This window comes from Manacus vitellinus, unplaced genomic scaffold (genome assembly GCF_001715985.3).
Source record: "Manacus vitellinus isolate BGI_N305 unplaced genomic scaffold, ASM171598v3 scaffold_8_pilon, whole genome shotgun sequence".
Taxonomy (NCBI): Eukaryota; Metazoa; Chordata; class Aves; order Passeriformes; family Pipridae; genus Manacus; species Manacus vitellinus.
Genome location: NW_021940864.1, coordinates 19,651,740 through 19,668,199, shown reverse-complemented (window position 1 = coordinate 19,668,199; position 16,460 = coordinate 19,651,740). Strand labels below are relative to the sequence as shown.

Genomic DNA, 16,460 nt, shown 5'->3' with positions numbered 1-16,460 from the left:
GTGTGACTCTTAGTTCATTTTCTGGTTGACTATGCACTTGTATAAAATGGCACTGAATTAAAAGATTTGTTTAAGGTAAGGCAAATAATTAGCTGTAATATTTTAAAGCTGTTTGTTTAAGTATAATCGCCTGTATCTTGGACTCTCAAGTAATGTTCAAACACATCACAATAGACATTACTCTTTTTTTTTGTTATATGCAACTAAAAATAATACCGCATTGGTGCCATTTTCTTTATTCTTTTCAAGTCTGAGAATACAGACAAATCTCGTAATTACCAGTTGAATTTCACTCAAAGTGTTATTCTTTCTTCCATTGCCAAAGTTTGGGAATTTCTCTTCCCTCTGAGCATTTCATCAAGGCATTAACATTTTTATTACCCATCATATCCAGCATATATTGCTCTCAGGCTGAGCCCTCTCGAGTCTGTTACCAGTAGAAACTGAGGGTGGCTAGATGTGCTTCACAGAGTGTGAGAGCAGAGTCCAGTAGGCTGAAGTCATGCATTGCAGTGCTTTGTAAGGTTTTGAAGTATTCTTAAAAGCAAACAAGGAAGCAGAACCCTTTAATTTCCAAGTACAAGGTTTCTCTGGGTTTTAAGATAGTTTATCATTCTTGGAGACCAGTTTGAGGACTATGTGTCCTCAAATGATGATGAGCAACAGTTAATGAATATTTCCATAGCCAACACTAGCTCAGATTGAACACTTGGAATTTCGTTACTGAGTCTCCGGTCATTTTGGATATGATTTGACCACAACAGTTCCCATTTATTGCAATCATTTTGGATTCCTCATGCTCTCATTACTGCTAGTAAAGTTGAAGTGTTACAGCCATATGCTGCAGAAGGTCTAATGTGCCACTACTGTAAATGAAGAAAATTATCACGTTGCTGCTTTGATCTCCAGCCTTAGCTTTAAGCAGGACAAAAGCAATACAAACAGTACTGTGAGCTTTAACAGTGCCAAGCAATTGTGGTATACTTCTGCATAGGGATCAATGAATAACCAGTGACATTGAGCTGTTGCAGCACCCTGATGGGTAAAAAGCTGCAGCTGAATCGACAGAAGCGGGACTATTTGAAGCATACTTCTCTTTGATGGAGTGCCAAAGCACACAAGCTATATTAGAGGGGAAAGAATCTGCAGAGCTTTTGTATGTGGAAAAATTTCTCAAAGGCAACGTGGCAGCACAGATATATCACTCCAACTGCTCCTTGATTTATTGTTATATGGTACCACTCCCACACAGGTGCACAACAGAGGAAGTGCCTCATGCTGCTGCAGTCATTTTCAAGGCAAAAGTGAAGCTAATCCCTTAGCATACAATTCTGCTGTCAACAGGGACTTGAGCAAGACCTTCTTTCTGCTAAAACCGTGAGGAGAATCTTCAGTCAGTAGAGCAGCCTAAAATAACACTGAAGAATGACCACCAGCTGTAGTATAGCATCTCCCTGTTACAGTGTCCTGCTTTTCCCTCCACATTAGTGATCTTCTTGTTGGGAGTTCCTACTAGTACATCTGTGGTCTATAAGACAACTCTGCCCAGTGCAATTATGCCACTGATAATTTTTTTGCTTTTCAATAGAATTTATGTCAGTGCCAAAATACACAGACGAAAATGCTTTCTCAATCTACAATCCCATTATCCCTGTGCTGGTGAAATAGATGGGAGATACAGTGAATCACAAGCAGCATGACCAGATTCAGTGTTTCTGAACATTCAATAAAATCAGCTTAGTAGTATCTGGACAGCTGGTTAGCACCTTTCCTCATAGCATGCATTTCAAATACATAAATAAAATCATGATTGTTCATATAAGCCTATGAGTGAAATAGAAGGAACCAACATTTCTCTTTGGGTAGTGGGCAGTAACATGCAGTTTTCATTGCAAATTGTCAAAGAAAACATAAAAATTGAATGAGGCTTCAAATGAAATATCCCAAAAGAAAGAGCAAGGCTCCAGTGGGTTCAGTCACTTTCTGCCACTGTGCACTGAGACCAGCAGGTGATAAAAGCTCTCTGTGAGGACTTGGCAGTCTAGCACCATGCTGACACTTTTGATACAGATGCTTTGAGTGTCATCTCTAAAAGACTACTGCATTTATGCATATTTTTAAAGCGAAAGCATCTACCAGCATGTTGGTCCATCACTGTGTGGTAACATTAATTTTAGAATTAAAATATTCTGCCAATGCTGTATTCTGCCAATACATGTTCACTGTATTTCTTATTGCAATTAAATTCTTTTGATATAGGTATTCTTTATTCCCAAACTTACTTGTGCACATTTGTATGGGTCAAAATCCATTGAGGCGTTGATAAAAGCTGTTCTAACAATTCAAAAAGGAAAAGCCAAATTAATAAAGCAACCCACTAACAAATCCTTCTTTTCTTTTCCAACCAAATACAGCTGTGACCATTTTCCATCTTGATGTCAAAGCCTACAATACCATTGTTATACACAATGATAACTGTAACATCTTTACATGTCTTGTCTCCCTCTCAACCAATTTAAAGGGTGATAGATGAGACCCAGGTTCTTTGCTCATCAGCTAACACTGGGGCCTTCTGAGACTGTGGACTCTCCCCCTTCTGATCCAAACCATGCTGAATTTTTTCTGCTTGACACTGCTTCACTTGCTAGATGTCCAGTGGCAGTGCAGAAAAAGGCCAGTACGCCTTACAGTTTTTTTCATGCTAAATGGTTATTTTTGAATCCTTACCTGAAACTGTGTTCAGGTTTGTCATACATTTTCCTCTTGAAAAAGCTGAGCTGCATGCCAGAGCTACTCCCAAAGCACTGTAGTGGTGTGGAGGGAGTTGAGCTGTGAGTTCTGTGCATCAAGTGAGCTGTCAGCTACTGTTTTGTCAAGACCAAGCTGTTTTGAAAATAAAATAGTCTGGCTGGTGTTATCTGCAGAGCAAGTCAAAGGTTAACCCCTTTCTACTCAGACTGTCTAAATGAATTAAGCTGTGCATCCTGGCACACCTCAGCTACAAACCAGTGGGATTGCTGAGCACAGTGCTGCCTCTGTTTCTGCATCCTGCTCTCTTCTTGGTGCATCACAGAGCAAGAGCATTAACTTATTCAGTCTGTGGCAGTCCCTCATATGGTTCTTGGGCACAGTCCCTCTGGCAGGGAGTTGAGGGCAGGCTGTGTTGGGGTGGAGAGTTCCTCAGGGCTTTACTGGGAAGGAGAAAAAGCAGGTTTCTGGGCTTGTATATTTCTGATGCTGTGTCCAGATACCCTCCTTCCTTCTGTCTTACTCTGAGTCTTGTTGCTGTTGAACTGTCTGGAGACGCCTGTGAGGAAAATCTAGGTTTGCTTCTTAGCTCACTGGGTGCTGCTGCTGCTTGTGGTGCAGCTGCGAGGTGCCACAGCAAGCCCAGCTGAAGCTGTTAGTGGAGGCAAGCAACCCTCTGAAACCTTGACTGATGTTTTGCTAAGCACATTTTTTCAGCACGGGGACTCCAGCAATTTGTGGTTGTAGCTCTGACGTTTAGATGTGCTTTTAATGGGAAATTGAACTTCTTAATTCATATTTGAAAATCCTTGCGTTCTGATCCATCTCTCAGCAGCCTACCTCCCCGACGACCCCTAACAAGCCAGTAGTGCCACTGGAGTGGGCATCTGGAGTGGTACCAAAACCTGACCCTACAGTCATTAATAAACATATACGAAAACTGGTGGATGTAAGTATTTGGCATAATATACTGGTCAAAGAGGACAATGGCTTTGATGTTTTCGTCATTATAATTAATTTTCAAGGTTATCAAGAAGTTGTTATGGTTGGGGTGAATTTCAGACACGTGACAACAAATTTGAGCCCTTACTAATACATTCAGAAATATTTATTTTATTCCTGTAATCAGCAATGGGATTAGTAAACAGGTTTCTGGATGCAAAGGAGCAGACTTTGAGAAGCATTCAAAATGTTGCTGCTGTTCAGTAGGTTTGTAGAGCAAATATAAATTTGAAGGACAAAGTTGCTTTTTTTCCAGCTTTAGCCATCCACTTCATGTCTCATAACAGACTACTAGAAACAAAACTATTCAGAAACAAGGTCTCACACATTAATAGGTCCAGAGAAATTTTCCAGAAACCCTAGTTCTGATTTTTGACATACTGTTATTTGACTGTCCGGAGCATGTTACATATGATAAAGATAACACTGTCTTGGTGTCACTTTAAAAATGTGGACATGAGTTCTTGCAGAATTCTATCTGGGATCTTCCAGCTTCAGTTTGGAAGGTGATGTGTTGTGTTAGCTAATGCAAACAAAACCAAACACTGCCAGAATCCTTTGGAGAGAATGAGTGCTGTTGTGTTGGTGTGTAAGGGACTTTTAGTGACGTGAGCAGCACGTAGATGTATCAGGAATGTGTTGTAGATAATGAAGCAAGATTTCCTTCTGCTTTTTACAAATTAATAACTAAGTCTGAGAGGAAGTATTAAATTCTGACCTTGTCTGTGCTACAGATCATTAATTAGGGCTATGTTGTTAACATAACTTGAACAAAGTCTTAGTTCTCTCACTCAGACTTCAAATATGTCTTGTAGTTTGCTTTCTGTACATGATCTTTTTTTAAAAAAGTTTAATTTTTCTTTTAATGTGGGATGCCAGAAATGCACATGCTGTTCCTGTATTGCTTTTTTCAGTGCCATATGTGTTGATAAAAATCAGTCCACATTCAAACCTCTCTTTGATAGCTTGTTTAAATAGGAAGTCTGTCACAACCCCTTAACCTTTCCAGAATGGCTGGGTGGGGGGTTGTGCTTGTTCCTATGGGTGGGGGAAATGTGGTACCCCATTTCACAATTTTGGCCTGGTTCAGGATGTACGATCTTGAGTCTGACAGGCTTAAAACATGGTCTGGGGCTTTTGTGGGTACTACTTACTAAAGGGCTCACACCACTCTGTACAGCTGTTTTCATTTTACCAATTTTTGCTGTTTACTAGCCGCTTTGAGTTGTGCTTTAAGGCATTGGTTTTATTACAAAAAGTGTTGAATGCTACTCGGGTAGCTTTGGCTCCTTCTTAATGATGCATTTTTGAGGTCTGCCAGTCATCCGCTACAGGTCTTTTGAAAGATACTTAGAAATTGGTTTAATTGGGTTCTTGTTAAAATAAGGATAATGCAAACACCTTTCAGAGGTCTCAGTAAATTAATTTAGTGTTTTGTCAACCAAATTTTAATCTAATGAGAGAGTTTGTACTTCACAATATGTCTTTCAAATAGTCATGTTGACTTTGACACTCATGTTTTTCTCATTAGCATCACACTGCTGTAGCTTTAACATCCCTTGCACATCTCTGCAAACAGTAAGACAGAATGTAGTAATTCTTCAGCAGCTAAAGAAGGTTTCCATCACTTTATGTGACCTTTTAAATTTGATCCTGTATCTGTTTTTGCTTAGTGATGAACTGGACTGGTTTGATGGAAGGGAATGGTTGTTAGATCCAAAGTGCTTGTGATCTGGAGGTCAAAGTATTAGTAAACAAATCAGACCGAAAGAGTAATGTGACACAGTAGAGGTGACCAACTAGTAGTGAAGTCAAAACCATCTGCAATACTCATGGGAAAGCTGCTGTTGTGTTGGTGTTGTTTTCTTTCTTTCTTTTTTTTTTTTTTTTGTGATTAAAAAGTATACTTTAGTGACATTTCCAATAAAGAAGAAAAATAAAGCAAGAACAATTATGTGTGAAGAGCTGTGGAGGACCATCACTAGATAAATACTGAGGTCAAGTTTTCTTTAAAAATTAGCCACTTTTTCCCCAAGAGTCCAATAAATATGGGTGCATCAGAACCATGTAATTACATGGTTGAAGAAGGTGTTATAGATTCAGGATAGGCTAGATATTAGTACAACAATCCTTTTTTCTTTTCCCAGTCTGTCTTTAGGAACTATGATCACGACCACGATGGTTATATTTCTCAGGAGGACTTTGAAAGTATAGCTGCCAACTTTCCCTTTTTGGACTCTTTCTGTGTGCTGGACAAAGACCAGTAAGTTTGGAGATTTATTTATGGTGGTTTGGGGTTTTTTCCTCAATTTAAAAACTCATGGAAACCAAATATTTAAGAAACAGTACCTCTCAAGTTTCTTGTGTCTGACAAGACCACTGAAGGCTGAATTTTCTTATCATTTAAATTCTTATGCTGTAATCAGTTCTTTAAGTCCATCCAGGCTGGAGTCCTGCTGTACCTGGTACTTTAAAATAATTTATGTAATAGCTTAATGAAGAATTCCTGCTGGGACTGGGTCAAAACCCTAGAGTACTGCCAAATTACAGTGAAAATTCTGTATCCAGACCAGGTATCAGACTGATGAAACAAATAAGTTGTGTACAGGAACATGAGTGTATGTAGCAGAGAGAGGGTAATAAATATTCTAGGAGTTACATATATTTTCTAGGCAGTTGGGCTTGATAATTCTTGTTGTCCAGAATGTCTGGTTGTGAAGGCTCCTGGTCAGAGGCATAACCTCTTGGTCTGTGTGAGCAGTAAGTCAAAATCCTTCATTTAATGGCCTGGCCTGTGCTCTGATACCATGAACAGGTGAGAAAACAAGGTCTGAGCTGTAAGTTCAGTGTTTGTTGTTTAAAGAAAGATAAGAACCACAAAGGTTCTAATGATTTTTTCCTGCCAGGACTGTTGCAGCTCTTTCAAAGAATGTGCTTTGTGTGCTGCATGCTTTCTGCAATGAGAAAACTGAAATGTACAGTGCATTGAGCAGTGACAGATCTAATCTACTTTTTATTTCCCTAACAGAGATGGTCTTATAAGCAAAGAAGAAATGATGGCTTACTTTCTGAGAGCTAAATCACAGTTCCAGTGTAAAATGGGACCAGGGTTTATTCATAACTTTCAGGAAATGACCTATCTTAAACCAACTTTCTGTGAGCACTGTGCAGGATTTGTAAGTATGTTTTTAATAATAGCATATATTAAAACCAATTTTTACCCTTTAATGTAGATGGGGTGAAACTGGCTCCACACATTGCTAAAGTCCCTTGGCCAAATAATATCTCATGGCATTTAGAAGCACCAAACACGTACTCGTGTTTTAGCTGTGCTATCCAGTTTTGATTTAGTTGTTTCTGAATACTGGCATTTGTAAGAATTTCTGTTGTGGGGGTGGGGGAAATAAAATTACATTAGTTAAAGGATATTAGAGACTCTATGAATGGCTTTACTTGGTTTATCTTAAGTTCTTTAATTTGGCTTGATTTCCTTTGTAAACAAGCTCAAGGGAAAATGGATGTCTGGAACAGAGGATGCAGATGAGGCAAAAACCACTCCTTCTCAGGAAATTGCACATGGCAACATAGCTATGTTCATAATTCTCTGAATGGCTGTAACAGCCCTAATTTTTTCTCTATTGAATTAACAGATCTAATTGGTAAAGAAATCAAAAAGTGCTTCCAACAGTTGGAATTTTTAAAATTTTTTTTTTTGGGTCTTTATAATTTGCTTTTCCTCTCAGCCATAACTTACCAGATACCACTTATTAGAATGTTCTGTGCATAGCTGGGAAATGATTGGTTTTGTGGACATTTGTGTTGCTTGTAAACCTCCTCTGAGTTTTCTGCTTCAAACCAAGTATAGTAAAGAAAAAGGAACTTCTACGATAAAAAAGTTACTTTAATGGACACATTCACCTGAAATCAAATGTCCACATTTTTCTCAGCTAAAGCAATAAGGGCAGAGGGCCATGTCCTCTGCTTACATGTGGCTCACATAACAGGGTGTGAACTCAGACCGTGTCCCTGCTCTCCAGAATGGATCTGTCTCTGCTATCAGTGGCAAAATCCCCAGCTTTATTCCATGAACTTTTCCACTAGGCAATATTTCTTCATGGTTGAAAGTAACAGCAATAGCATTGATAAGTGCAGAAATGTGTCTCCTTTCAGACCAGTTCTGGTGTTCCTGCTCTTGTCCATGCTCCCATCTTCCACTCGCTTCTTTTGCAACGTGTTAGTCTTGTCCAGATTCTCGTGGTCTCTATCGCAATTGGTGCCACTGATCAAGGCCATGGGCAAGAGGGAATTCCACATATTTCTGCTATAGCTGCCAAAGCTTTGGAGGTGACATGGCCAGTGCTGATTCAGGAGTGTGGTGGTGGGCTCTGGAGCTGACAGCTCCAGTAGACCAAAGGGGCAGGGCCGGTCACTGGCCAGAGCCTATAGAGTCAGGCTGCCTGCAGCCTTGGGAACACGTCATTGTGTTCATGTTTGGAAGGCTTCCATAACAAAGCAAGGCCTGAGGACTGCCCTGTAACATCCTTTCCACCAGATATTTTTCTCCTGCATCAGTTTGCTAATTGGCCATTGTTGGATTTTTCACGTCTCCCTGATTACACCCAGTGCAAGAATACAAATGAGTAAGGGATTGTACAGGAAATGGAAATAAGGTCATTTTTCCTGTCAACTCACTGAAGTCATTGGCATTGTTCTGTGGATGAGTTGGACTGACAGGACAGGAACCGACTAAAAATCTGCTGCGTATTTGTTGTGTATTTCAGTGCTGCTCATCTGCAGGTGGAAACCTAATTTCAAGCTGATGCACTGATTCACAGTCAAAATAATCTGCGCTGACTGTGCTGCAGGATGAATTGACATGACAGCACAATGCACACAGTTATTAAAACGATGTGAACTTTAAAGGTCAAGTTAAACCTAATGCCATTAAGCAGCACAAAATTGATATGCCCATGGCCAGTCTCAGTTCCGTCCCACAGCTTGAGTTGCACCACATGGCAGGGTAGGTGACCGGCCATCCCCCTAAGCTTTATGATCTGAATTTGCACATATCCTCTTACATTGGAGCTGGCTCAAGCCAGGTTTGCAGCAGAGCTGCGTTAGACAGATTCAAAACTTTAGGTCACAATTCATGACATGACACTTCAGCTAAGCTTTCACTGTGGTGGGTAACCACAAGAGTGATGCCAAATTTGAGTAGGAGGAAGGTACAGAGCTAAGAAGGTGAGGAAAAATCTCTTTGGTGGGAACAGATTAGAGCTTAAATTAAATAAATAACAATCCACACCTTTTACAGTGATCCTGTAAAAGAGACCTGGGAAAATAGGTCATTGCTGCTCTTTCAAGAAGGGCTGGGGTACTCCACTGTCACTGCCTGACCACAGCAACTGCATTCACTGTGTATTAGCAGGAGAAGAACAAGCAGCAGGCTTTCTGTGGACCCTTTCCACTGTTGTCCTTTCTGTTCTTTTGTTCACCATTCTTCCACCTTGTCTAATCTATTTTTGCTTTCCTCAGGACCGCATTTTTCCTTGCAAATTCTTTTGGGCAGTGTATGGGATGTTTTTTTCCCCCAGAATCTTTCCATTCTGTTTATTTTACTCTTTCCTTTGTATTCTGAATGTTCTCCAGCTCTTCTTTTTGAACCTTTCTTTAATGACCATATTCAGGACCTACTCTCTGTGCATGGATTCTTATAAATCTGTTGAGGAGCTACATTCAGTTTCAGCTGCCAGGATGTGCTCACCCTCCTTACTAATGTTTTGAATGAGTTCAGGAAAAATAAACACCACGGTCCCCAGGTTTTTTTCCCTTAATGCTAGAGTTAGAAAAATTGCCCTTTCCTCTCTCTGCCTCTCAGAGTGGAAATGTTTATTTTTATAATGCCATGGCTATAGATACAGCACTTCTGAGTGTATAGAAAACAATTTGCTAGGGAATTTTCATACTTCCAAGCAATCCTGCTCATATTGCAGTGAAAGCTTCCCAAAAGTGGGACCACACACACTGCCCTCAGAAGTTCAGCATTTGGTTGTTATGTATGTCAATACAGCTTCTGAGGGGAGGCAAAGATGGAATTTAGTGGCTTTTCTGCCTGTTTCATTCTTCAACTGATGGGGTTTTTTTTAATGGGAAAAGTCATGTGGGCAAATCAGATTGTTATGGCTAGGTGTGCTGGGAACCAGTATGGGAACTAAGAACCTAATTTTTATCCCCAGTGGAATTTTTGTCTGCTGTGTTTGAATGTCATAGGTCATTTATGTATCTAGAGAATGGATGTACTCTGGCAATTCTCCTGCATATAACATTAAGTGAGCCTAGAAACAGAATGTGCTCTACTGGTTTCACTAAGCTTGATATGATGGCAATTTTTCATCCATTCCAGGAAGCAAATGTCATCTGTGTCTCTCCTCCCCTGGTAGTCCCATTACTACTAATAAGTAGCAGAAGTAAGGGAGAAGCCACACAAGTCTTATCACAATTAGAGGGGGAGGTCTGCCTAACAGGAAGGGTGTTAAGAGCAGTTGTATCCTGTTTGTGCTTTTGTAGCCATTGGTACTTCCTCATTGTGACCTTGTTTTCCTTCCAGCTTTCTTTTCTGATTCCTTGACGTTCTTTTGTCTTCCTTTGCAGCTCTGGGGTATAATCAAACAAGGCTACAAATGCAAAGGTAAATAAATATTACATGGATTTTTTTCAAGCTATAGGTGGTGGGTTTTAGCACAAGTCATTCAACCATACCTTTAACTAAAATGACATATGGTCAACCAAATCTTGCATCTACTCTTGGTATTGTCCATGAACAGTCACTGCTGGTACACTATGAAGAGTATGTTCTTACTGCGTTAGAGAAAATAGCACTGAGTAGGAACACACAAGTTCTGTGAGCTAAAGATCCAAAGCAGCCACTGACTCCATGAGGTGTCACTTTCTACCAATAAAGACCCTGCAACTTGGAAAACTTGGAAAACACTTGGAAAAAGAGTGTTCTCTTCTAACACCGAGAGGTCCTGAAACATATCCCTGAGATTCAGGTCAGGGAAAAGCCTGCTGGCAACACTTTCTCATGTACATTCACGTGCCTGTAATGAAGCCTAACTGGTCTTGCCATAGTGACTGAGCTAGAAACAGAGAAATATTTAATTCCTAGACTGTCCAGCAGATCTCAACACAGAATTTTCTCCAGACATGCAACTTAAAAAAAATTCCTAGAGCTCTTACGTCCCTCTCCCTTACCTTCATGTTGTATTTCTTCTGCAATACTGACACCATATTGAGCAGGTCAGACCAAAAAGGACATTTTAGTGGTCCTCATTGGCTTTAAAATCCTGGAACTATTTATTTCTCATACAGCCCAGCTCTGGCTGAAGGGCACTGTTGTAGCTGCATCTCAATTACTCACAGGGGAACATTCACATTGAGGCTTCATAGTCATATTTGTATGTACTCTTCTCCCTTAGTCCTACTTCAAGAAGGATTAAGAATTTGCGGTATTGGTTTTTAAGATACACCGTGTTCCTGTGTCTCTTTCCACCCATGAAACTCTCTTTCAGAGACAGGGGTAGGAGAAATGTCAGTGGCTAAATCAACATAAGTAATTCAGCTATTCCTGATCGCTGTCATCTGCATAGCTTCAAAAGGGCTGGTTGCACTCCGTAGTTTTACTACTAGGATGAGGAAAGGAAGATAAGGTTTTGTCACAGCAACCTGTAAACTCAGCTTGAGATCTGAAAGCTGAGCTCGTCCTGCATCACTGCCGGTAACAGCGGCCCAGTGGAGAGTGAGCAAAAGTGGTTCTGTACAGTCAAAATTATAGGCAATGGAGCATGAAAGTAAGAGAGCTGAGCTGCTCGCTCAGATCTTAAAGTAGTCAAGCATAAGGGGTGCCTGTCCTTTGTTGCAGCAGCTGCCAGCTGTTCCATATGCAGCACTGGAGTGTGGCAACCATTAGGGACACTTTTGGCCTTTGAGTAGAGAGTTATTGTCTTCTGTTTGAACCTGTGACACTGTGCTCTGACACAGTAGGAAGGGGGAGTTCATCTGTTCATGTCTGCTGCTTACCCCAGCACTGTGGGTAATGAGATAAAGCTTGAGTGTGTGGTCTGCAAGTGACAAAAGAGGTCCTCCACATCAAGAAAGATTTTTGTTGTATCTGGGCGGGAGGGCAAAGGGAGTGTTACCTTTAGGACAGAGAAAATTACAATTAGACAGGCACTGCTGTATTAGTCATATGAACAAGGTGATGGCAGAAACCAGAACTCTCACCCATCATGCTAGAGCTGCTGCCCTGAGCAAAATGGTTCTTATAGCAGAGTTATAAGCACAGTACTTTGGCAATGGCTCACCAAGAACAAAACTGGCCTACGGAGGAGCAACAGAGAAACAAGGAAGATGGAAATTTTCAAACAACAGAAAGGGGCAAAAAGGAGAGAGAGCCTGTGTTTTGGGCACATTCTCCACCCTTTGGCCATTTCTTGCAGATGAAATCCATACTGCCATCACATTTCAGACAATTGTACCTAGTGATGAGTGTATCTCTAGTGATGCAAATCCCAGCAGAGGCTAGGTGTGCAGGCACTCAGCCATTTTAATCCAGGTGGATGATACATATCCAGAGAGCTTATTCTGTGCTAACGTTGCTTACTGAGCCACTTAGACTAGTTTTAACCTACAGTGGTCTACACTGACCTCCAGGTGTCCTTCTAGAGGCTCGAGATATGGACACTCGAGTGTCCTCTGATCAGACATGTTTATTATAATGGGCCTGCTGGATCAAATAAAAAACAACCAAACAAATAAACCCCCCCCCTTTTTTGGAGATTCATGCAGTAGAGCAGAAGTTTTATGCATGGCATACACATGATCATACCAGTGATTCCACATCTCTTTCTTGAGACTAATTTCTGATTAAAATATCATCCCCCCTCTTCCCTTCTGCTGCCATTTTTCTATTAATTGCTGTAATGAAAATGATCCATTTTTTTTGTAATGCCCTTCACACCAAAGGATCCATTTCTGTAGCTCCCTTCACACCTTCTGTCAAACTATTTGTTCCTTCAAAGTATCTTCTGGTATCTGTCTGCTAATAGCCCTAGGGGATTACCAGATAGTTATGGCTTTCTATTTGGTGATTTGACAATTCCTTTGTTTACAGATTGTGGCGCCAACTGTCATAAGCAATGCAGAGACCTGCTTGTGCTGGCATGCAGGAAATTTTCCAGAGGAACCTCAGTAGGCAGTAACCATGGCTCTCTGCCTAGCAGTCCATCTCTGCCTCCAGGTGAGGGCAATTTTGCTAGTATTTTAAACCATTTCTGGAATCCCCTCTAATGGCCAGTGTCCCTGCTGCCATTTTTAATTTTTCCTTTGTATCAACACCCAGAGTAGCACATGTACTTTCCACTGCACTATGGCTTGTGTGTAGTGCTTAGATTACAGCATCCCTATCCTCCATAATGGCACCCCTGTCCCAGCTGAAAAGAAATGAAATTGCATTTCTCATTATTTGTCACTTAGGATCAAGGAGACATAGGGCACAATTCTAGTGTTGCCTTACCCCTGAGCATACAGATGGTGAGAGAAAAAAATATGTTCACACAAGGCCAGAAACAGTTTCCAAGCAGCATATGTATATTGCTAATTACACTGCTGCTTCCTATAGTTACCTCCCTGCCCCAGGCTTGAGCTATCCTTTTGTAAAGATCTTGAAGCAGAATATTTCAAATAAAGGATTCCACCCTCTCTTTCAGTCCAAGATGAAGTATTTGAATTTCCCAGTGTTGCTGCAGAACACCAGGACCTTGATGGCAGAGCTATAACTCTAGTCACTGGCTCTTCACGAAAAATCTCAGTGCGGCTGCAGAGGGTGACCACCAGCCAAGCAACACAGACAGAACCACTCTGGCATGAGCCAGGCTGGAACGACTCAGGTTCCCATACTTTCCCCAAAATGAAGTCCAAATTCCATGGAAAAGCTGGGAAGAACAAAGGCTTTGCGAAGTGGGAGAACGAAAAGCCCAGCACACAGGCTGATGTAGAGCTAGAAGCTGAGGCCCCACAACATATACAGGATCACAATGGAATAGAAACCCTGCCAGAAAGACAAGAATCTGAGGTGAGTTCCAGAAGAAGCCAAGACAGTTTAAAATCTGCTACAGTCTGAAGTCTCATAAGGTTATTTTATAGATTTCAGGATGCTTTTTCATTCAAATTTGTCATTGCTTCTTGCATAAGTTACTGTCAGAAGAATACTGAATCATCCACAGCTACCTATTTTCTTCACTGCAGTGCACATTTACTGTAACACTGTAAGTGGGAGTTTGGTTTTTGGTGTCAGTATGTGCTTTTTAGGAGTTGGGTACTTTTCATTTTGAAAATCATTAAAATAGCCTGGTAGTTATGCAGCCAAATTCTGTACTGTTGTACCCTTGCAATGCACAGTTCTGGGGCTCATGTTAGATTCACAACAATTACCATTCTGATAAATATAGGGGTCTAGGATAGGGTAGCATATTAGTCTGATTTCTGTTGTTGTCACCCATAAAGTTTATAATTCCAAAGCCTCAGGTTTTTATTGACCTCTTCTGCCAGCATGTAAATGCCTATTTCCTTTTGCTTACAGGATAGCTGATTGCTCACCCTGAGGCACAGAAAACTGAAGATGACAACTGTAATACAGCAAGCATTGGTGGACTGTCATAGACCACATGTGGCCATGAGAAGTGTTCCGATACCTCGTACTTTTGAATCCAACCATTGCCTGTTTTCTTAGCTGAAAGGTGTTATAGAGCACTATTTATTTTCTCACGAGTAAACCATTTGGATGAACATTGCACAGACACAGCAGAATGGATCTCTGCACTCAGTGTTTTCTTTTGTATGACTTCTGTGGAAACTTCCTCTACACGCCAGTGAGGATATATTTGGCCCCCTTTAAGTGTACTGCATCATTTCGGTATGTCTGCCAGCAACAACAATGGTGAGGACAGAAGCCAAGCATCTAAGTTTGTTCAATAACACTCCTTTCCAGAGGCTTGCAATGATAATTTAAGGAAAGAAGTAGGTGTGTATGTTGATTAAATCTCAGATGAAAACCTTTCACAAAGTCCTCTATACTGAAATTCTTTGCGCACCTGGGGTTTTGAAATTTGACCCTGTTTATGCTGTTACAGTGAATGCATTTGTGTTCAGCATAGTGATACCAGTTACCAGACTAGGGATCCTTCAAATGGGCAGCATGTGGCTGAAAGTGAAGGAATTCCAAGACACTATGTGTTTGTCTGGTTACATCGCAATAGAGAGGGGTCATCTTGCCAGCACTGGTTATGGTAACATTAGCATGCAATAAACACTTTAGTTTTAAGTGTGTGTGTGTATATATATGTGTATGTGATAGTTTTCTCTGGTTAGCAACCTGTACATGTTAAGACTAAATGTACTGAAGAGCAACCTCCAAATTAGCAGTTCGCTAATGTAAGATCTAGCATCTGAATCTATAATGGTCCAGGAAGCAGGTTTGAAGTTGCCTTTTGCAGAAGCATTAAGTTATTGAAGGAGCACAGCCTTCATCTGGAAAAAGAGAGAAAACCAAAATAAAACAGCCCAAAATCAACCCTGAAAGATACATTCCATATTGGTACACGCGTGTTAGTCTTCTTACCCTATCTTCCCACAAAAACAGGGCAGGGGGGCAGAGAGCACACGCTCTGACTAAAGCCACTCAGTTATAAAATGTCCTACAAAATTTAAGTTATTATACCCTCATCAAGTTATAAGCTTTCAAAACAAGAGAGTAATTTCATAGACTTCCCTAACCAAATCTGACAGCTGCACTCCTCTGTGGTAATTTGACTAAACTGCACTGGGACTACATGATGCCTGCTCAGGTTTGCATCTTGAATCCTGCAGGTTTCATTTGTTTTCCAACACAACCAGTAACAATGGTGGGGAGGAAAAAAGATGTAAAAAAATAACACGCTCTGATTGTTTTAAACTCAAGAGAAATAAGCGCTGCAGGAGCTTATTTCCAAAGTAGGATGAAGGCCAGAAGCATGCTTCACTCTTACTACTCTGGGTAAAGAACAAGCATCAGCAAAAATATGGTCTTTATTTCCTGTCATGGGTCAGGTGACAGGTCACAACTGGCTGACCGCACAGCTACCGTTACAGTGCACAGCTTGCACACAATGAAAATTATGTGGTAGAGAATTTGAATAGAGAAATTTGGTTATGATCCAGGCTGTTGATGGATCTGCTGAGATAAGCCTCTTAATGCTTTATAAATGAAATGTTCATGTGCAACTTCATTCTTAACATCATGTAGTTTTGACCAGTGTTTAGTCTGTAGACCTTAGCCTGTATCTTGCAGGCTTTTAAAAGTTAGTGGTAGCTCTTGATTTATTGATTTAACCAATAAATCTCTGGCAAGCCTGGTAGCTTCAGTCAGTTAGGCACTTTCCTCAGCAGTAGGTGTAGACCAAGCATAGACTGCAGGCTCATACAGTTAATCCTTCTAAAGCAAAATACGGCAGCTTCCAAGGAGAATCACAGAATCATTTAGTTTGGAAAAGACCTCTAAGATCATCGAATCCAATCTTTGACCAATCACCACCCTACAAACTAGACCATAGCACTAAGTGCCACATCCAGTCCTTTCTTCAACACTTCCAGGGATGGTGACTCCATCAATTCCA

The 16,460-nt window shown here is 40.8% G+C and overlaps 1 protein-coding gene across 2 annotated transcripts in view; it reads left to right on the top strand.

Annotated features, from left to right (window-relative positions):
- The window catches only part of RASGRP3 (RAS guanyl releasing protein 3), a 48,194-nt gene extending 33,090 nt beyond the window's left edge, over positions 1–15,104 (top strand). For both annotated transcript variants that reach the window (XM_008932777.2, XM_018085370.2), the window contains 7 exons: positions 3,581–3,697; positions 5,898–6,013; positions 6,779–6,926; positions 10,402–10,438; positions 12,923–13,048; positions 13,518–13,882; positions 14,390–15,104. In XM_008932777.2, the coding sequence (XP_008931025.1) occupies positions 3,581–3,697; positions 5,898–6,013; positions 6,779–6,926; positions 10,402–10,438; positions 12,923–13,048; positions 13,518–13,882; positions 14,390–14,398 (918 nt within the window). In that variant the 3' untranslated portion in view covers positions 14,399–15,104. The remainder of the gene's footprint in view (positions 1–3,580; positions 3,698–5,897; positions 6,014–6,778; positions 6,927–10,401; positions 10,439–12,922; positions 13,049–13,517; positions 13,883–14,389) is intronic.
- Positions 15,105–16,460: the final 1,356 nt, after the last annotated feature.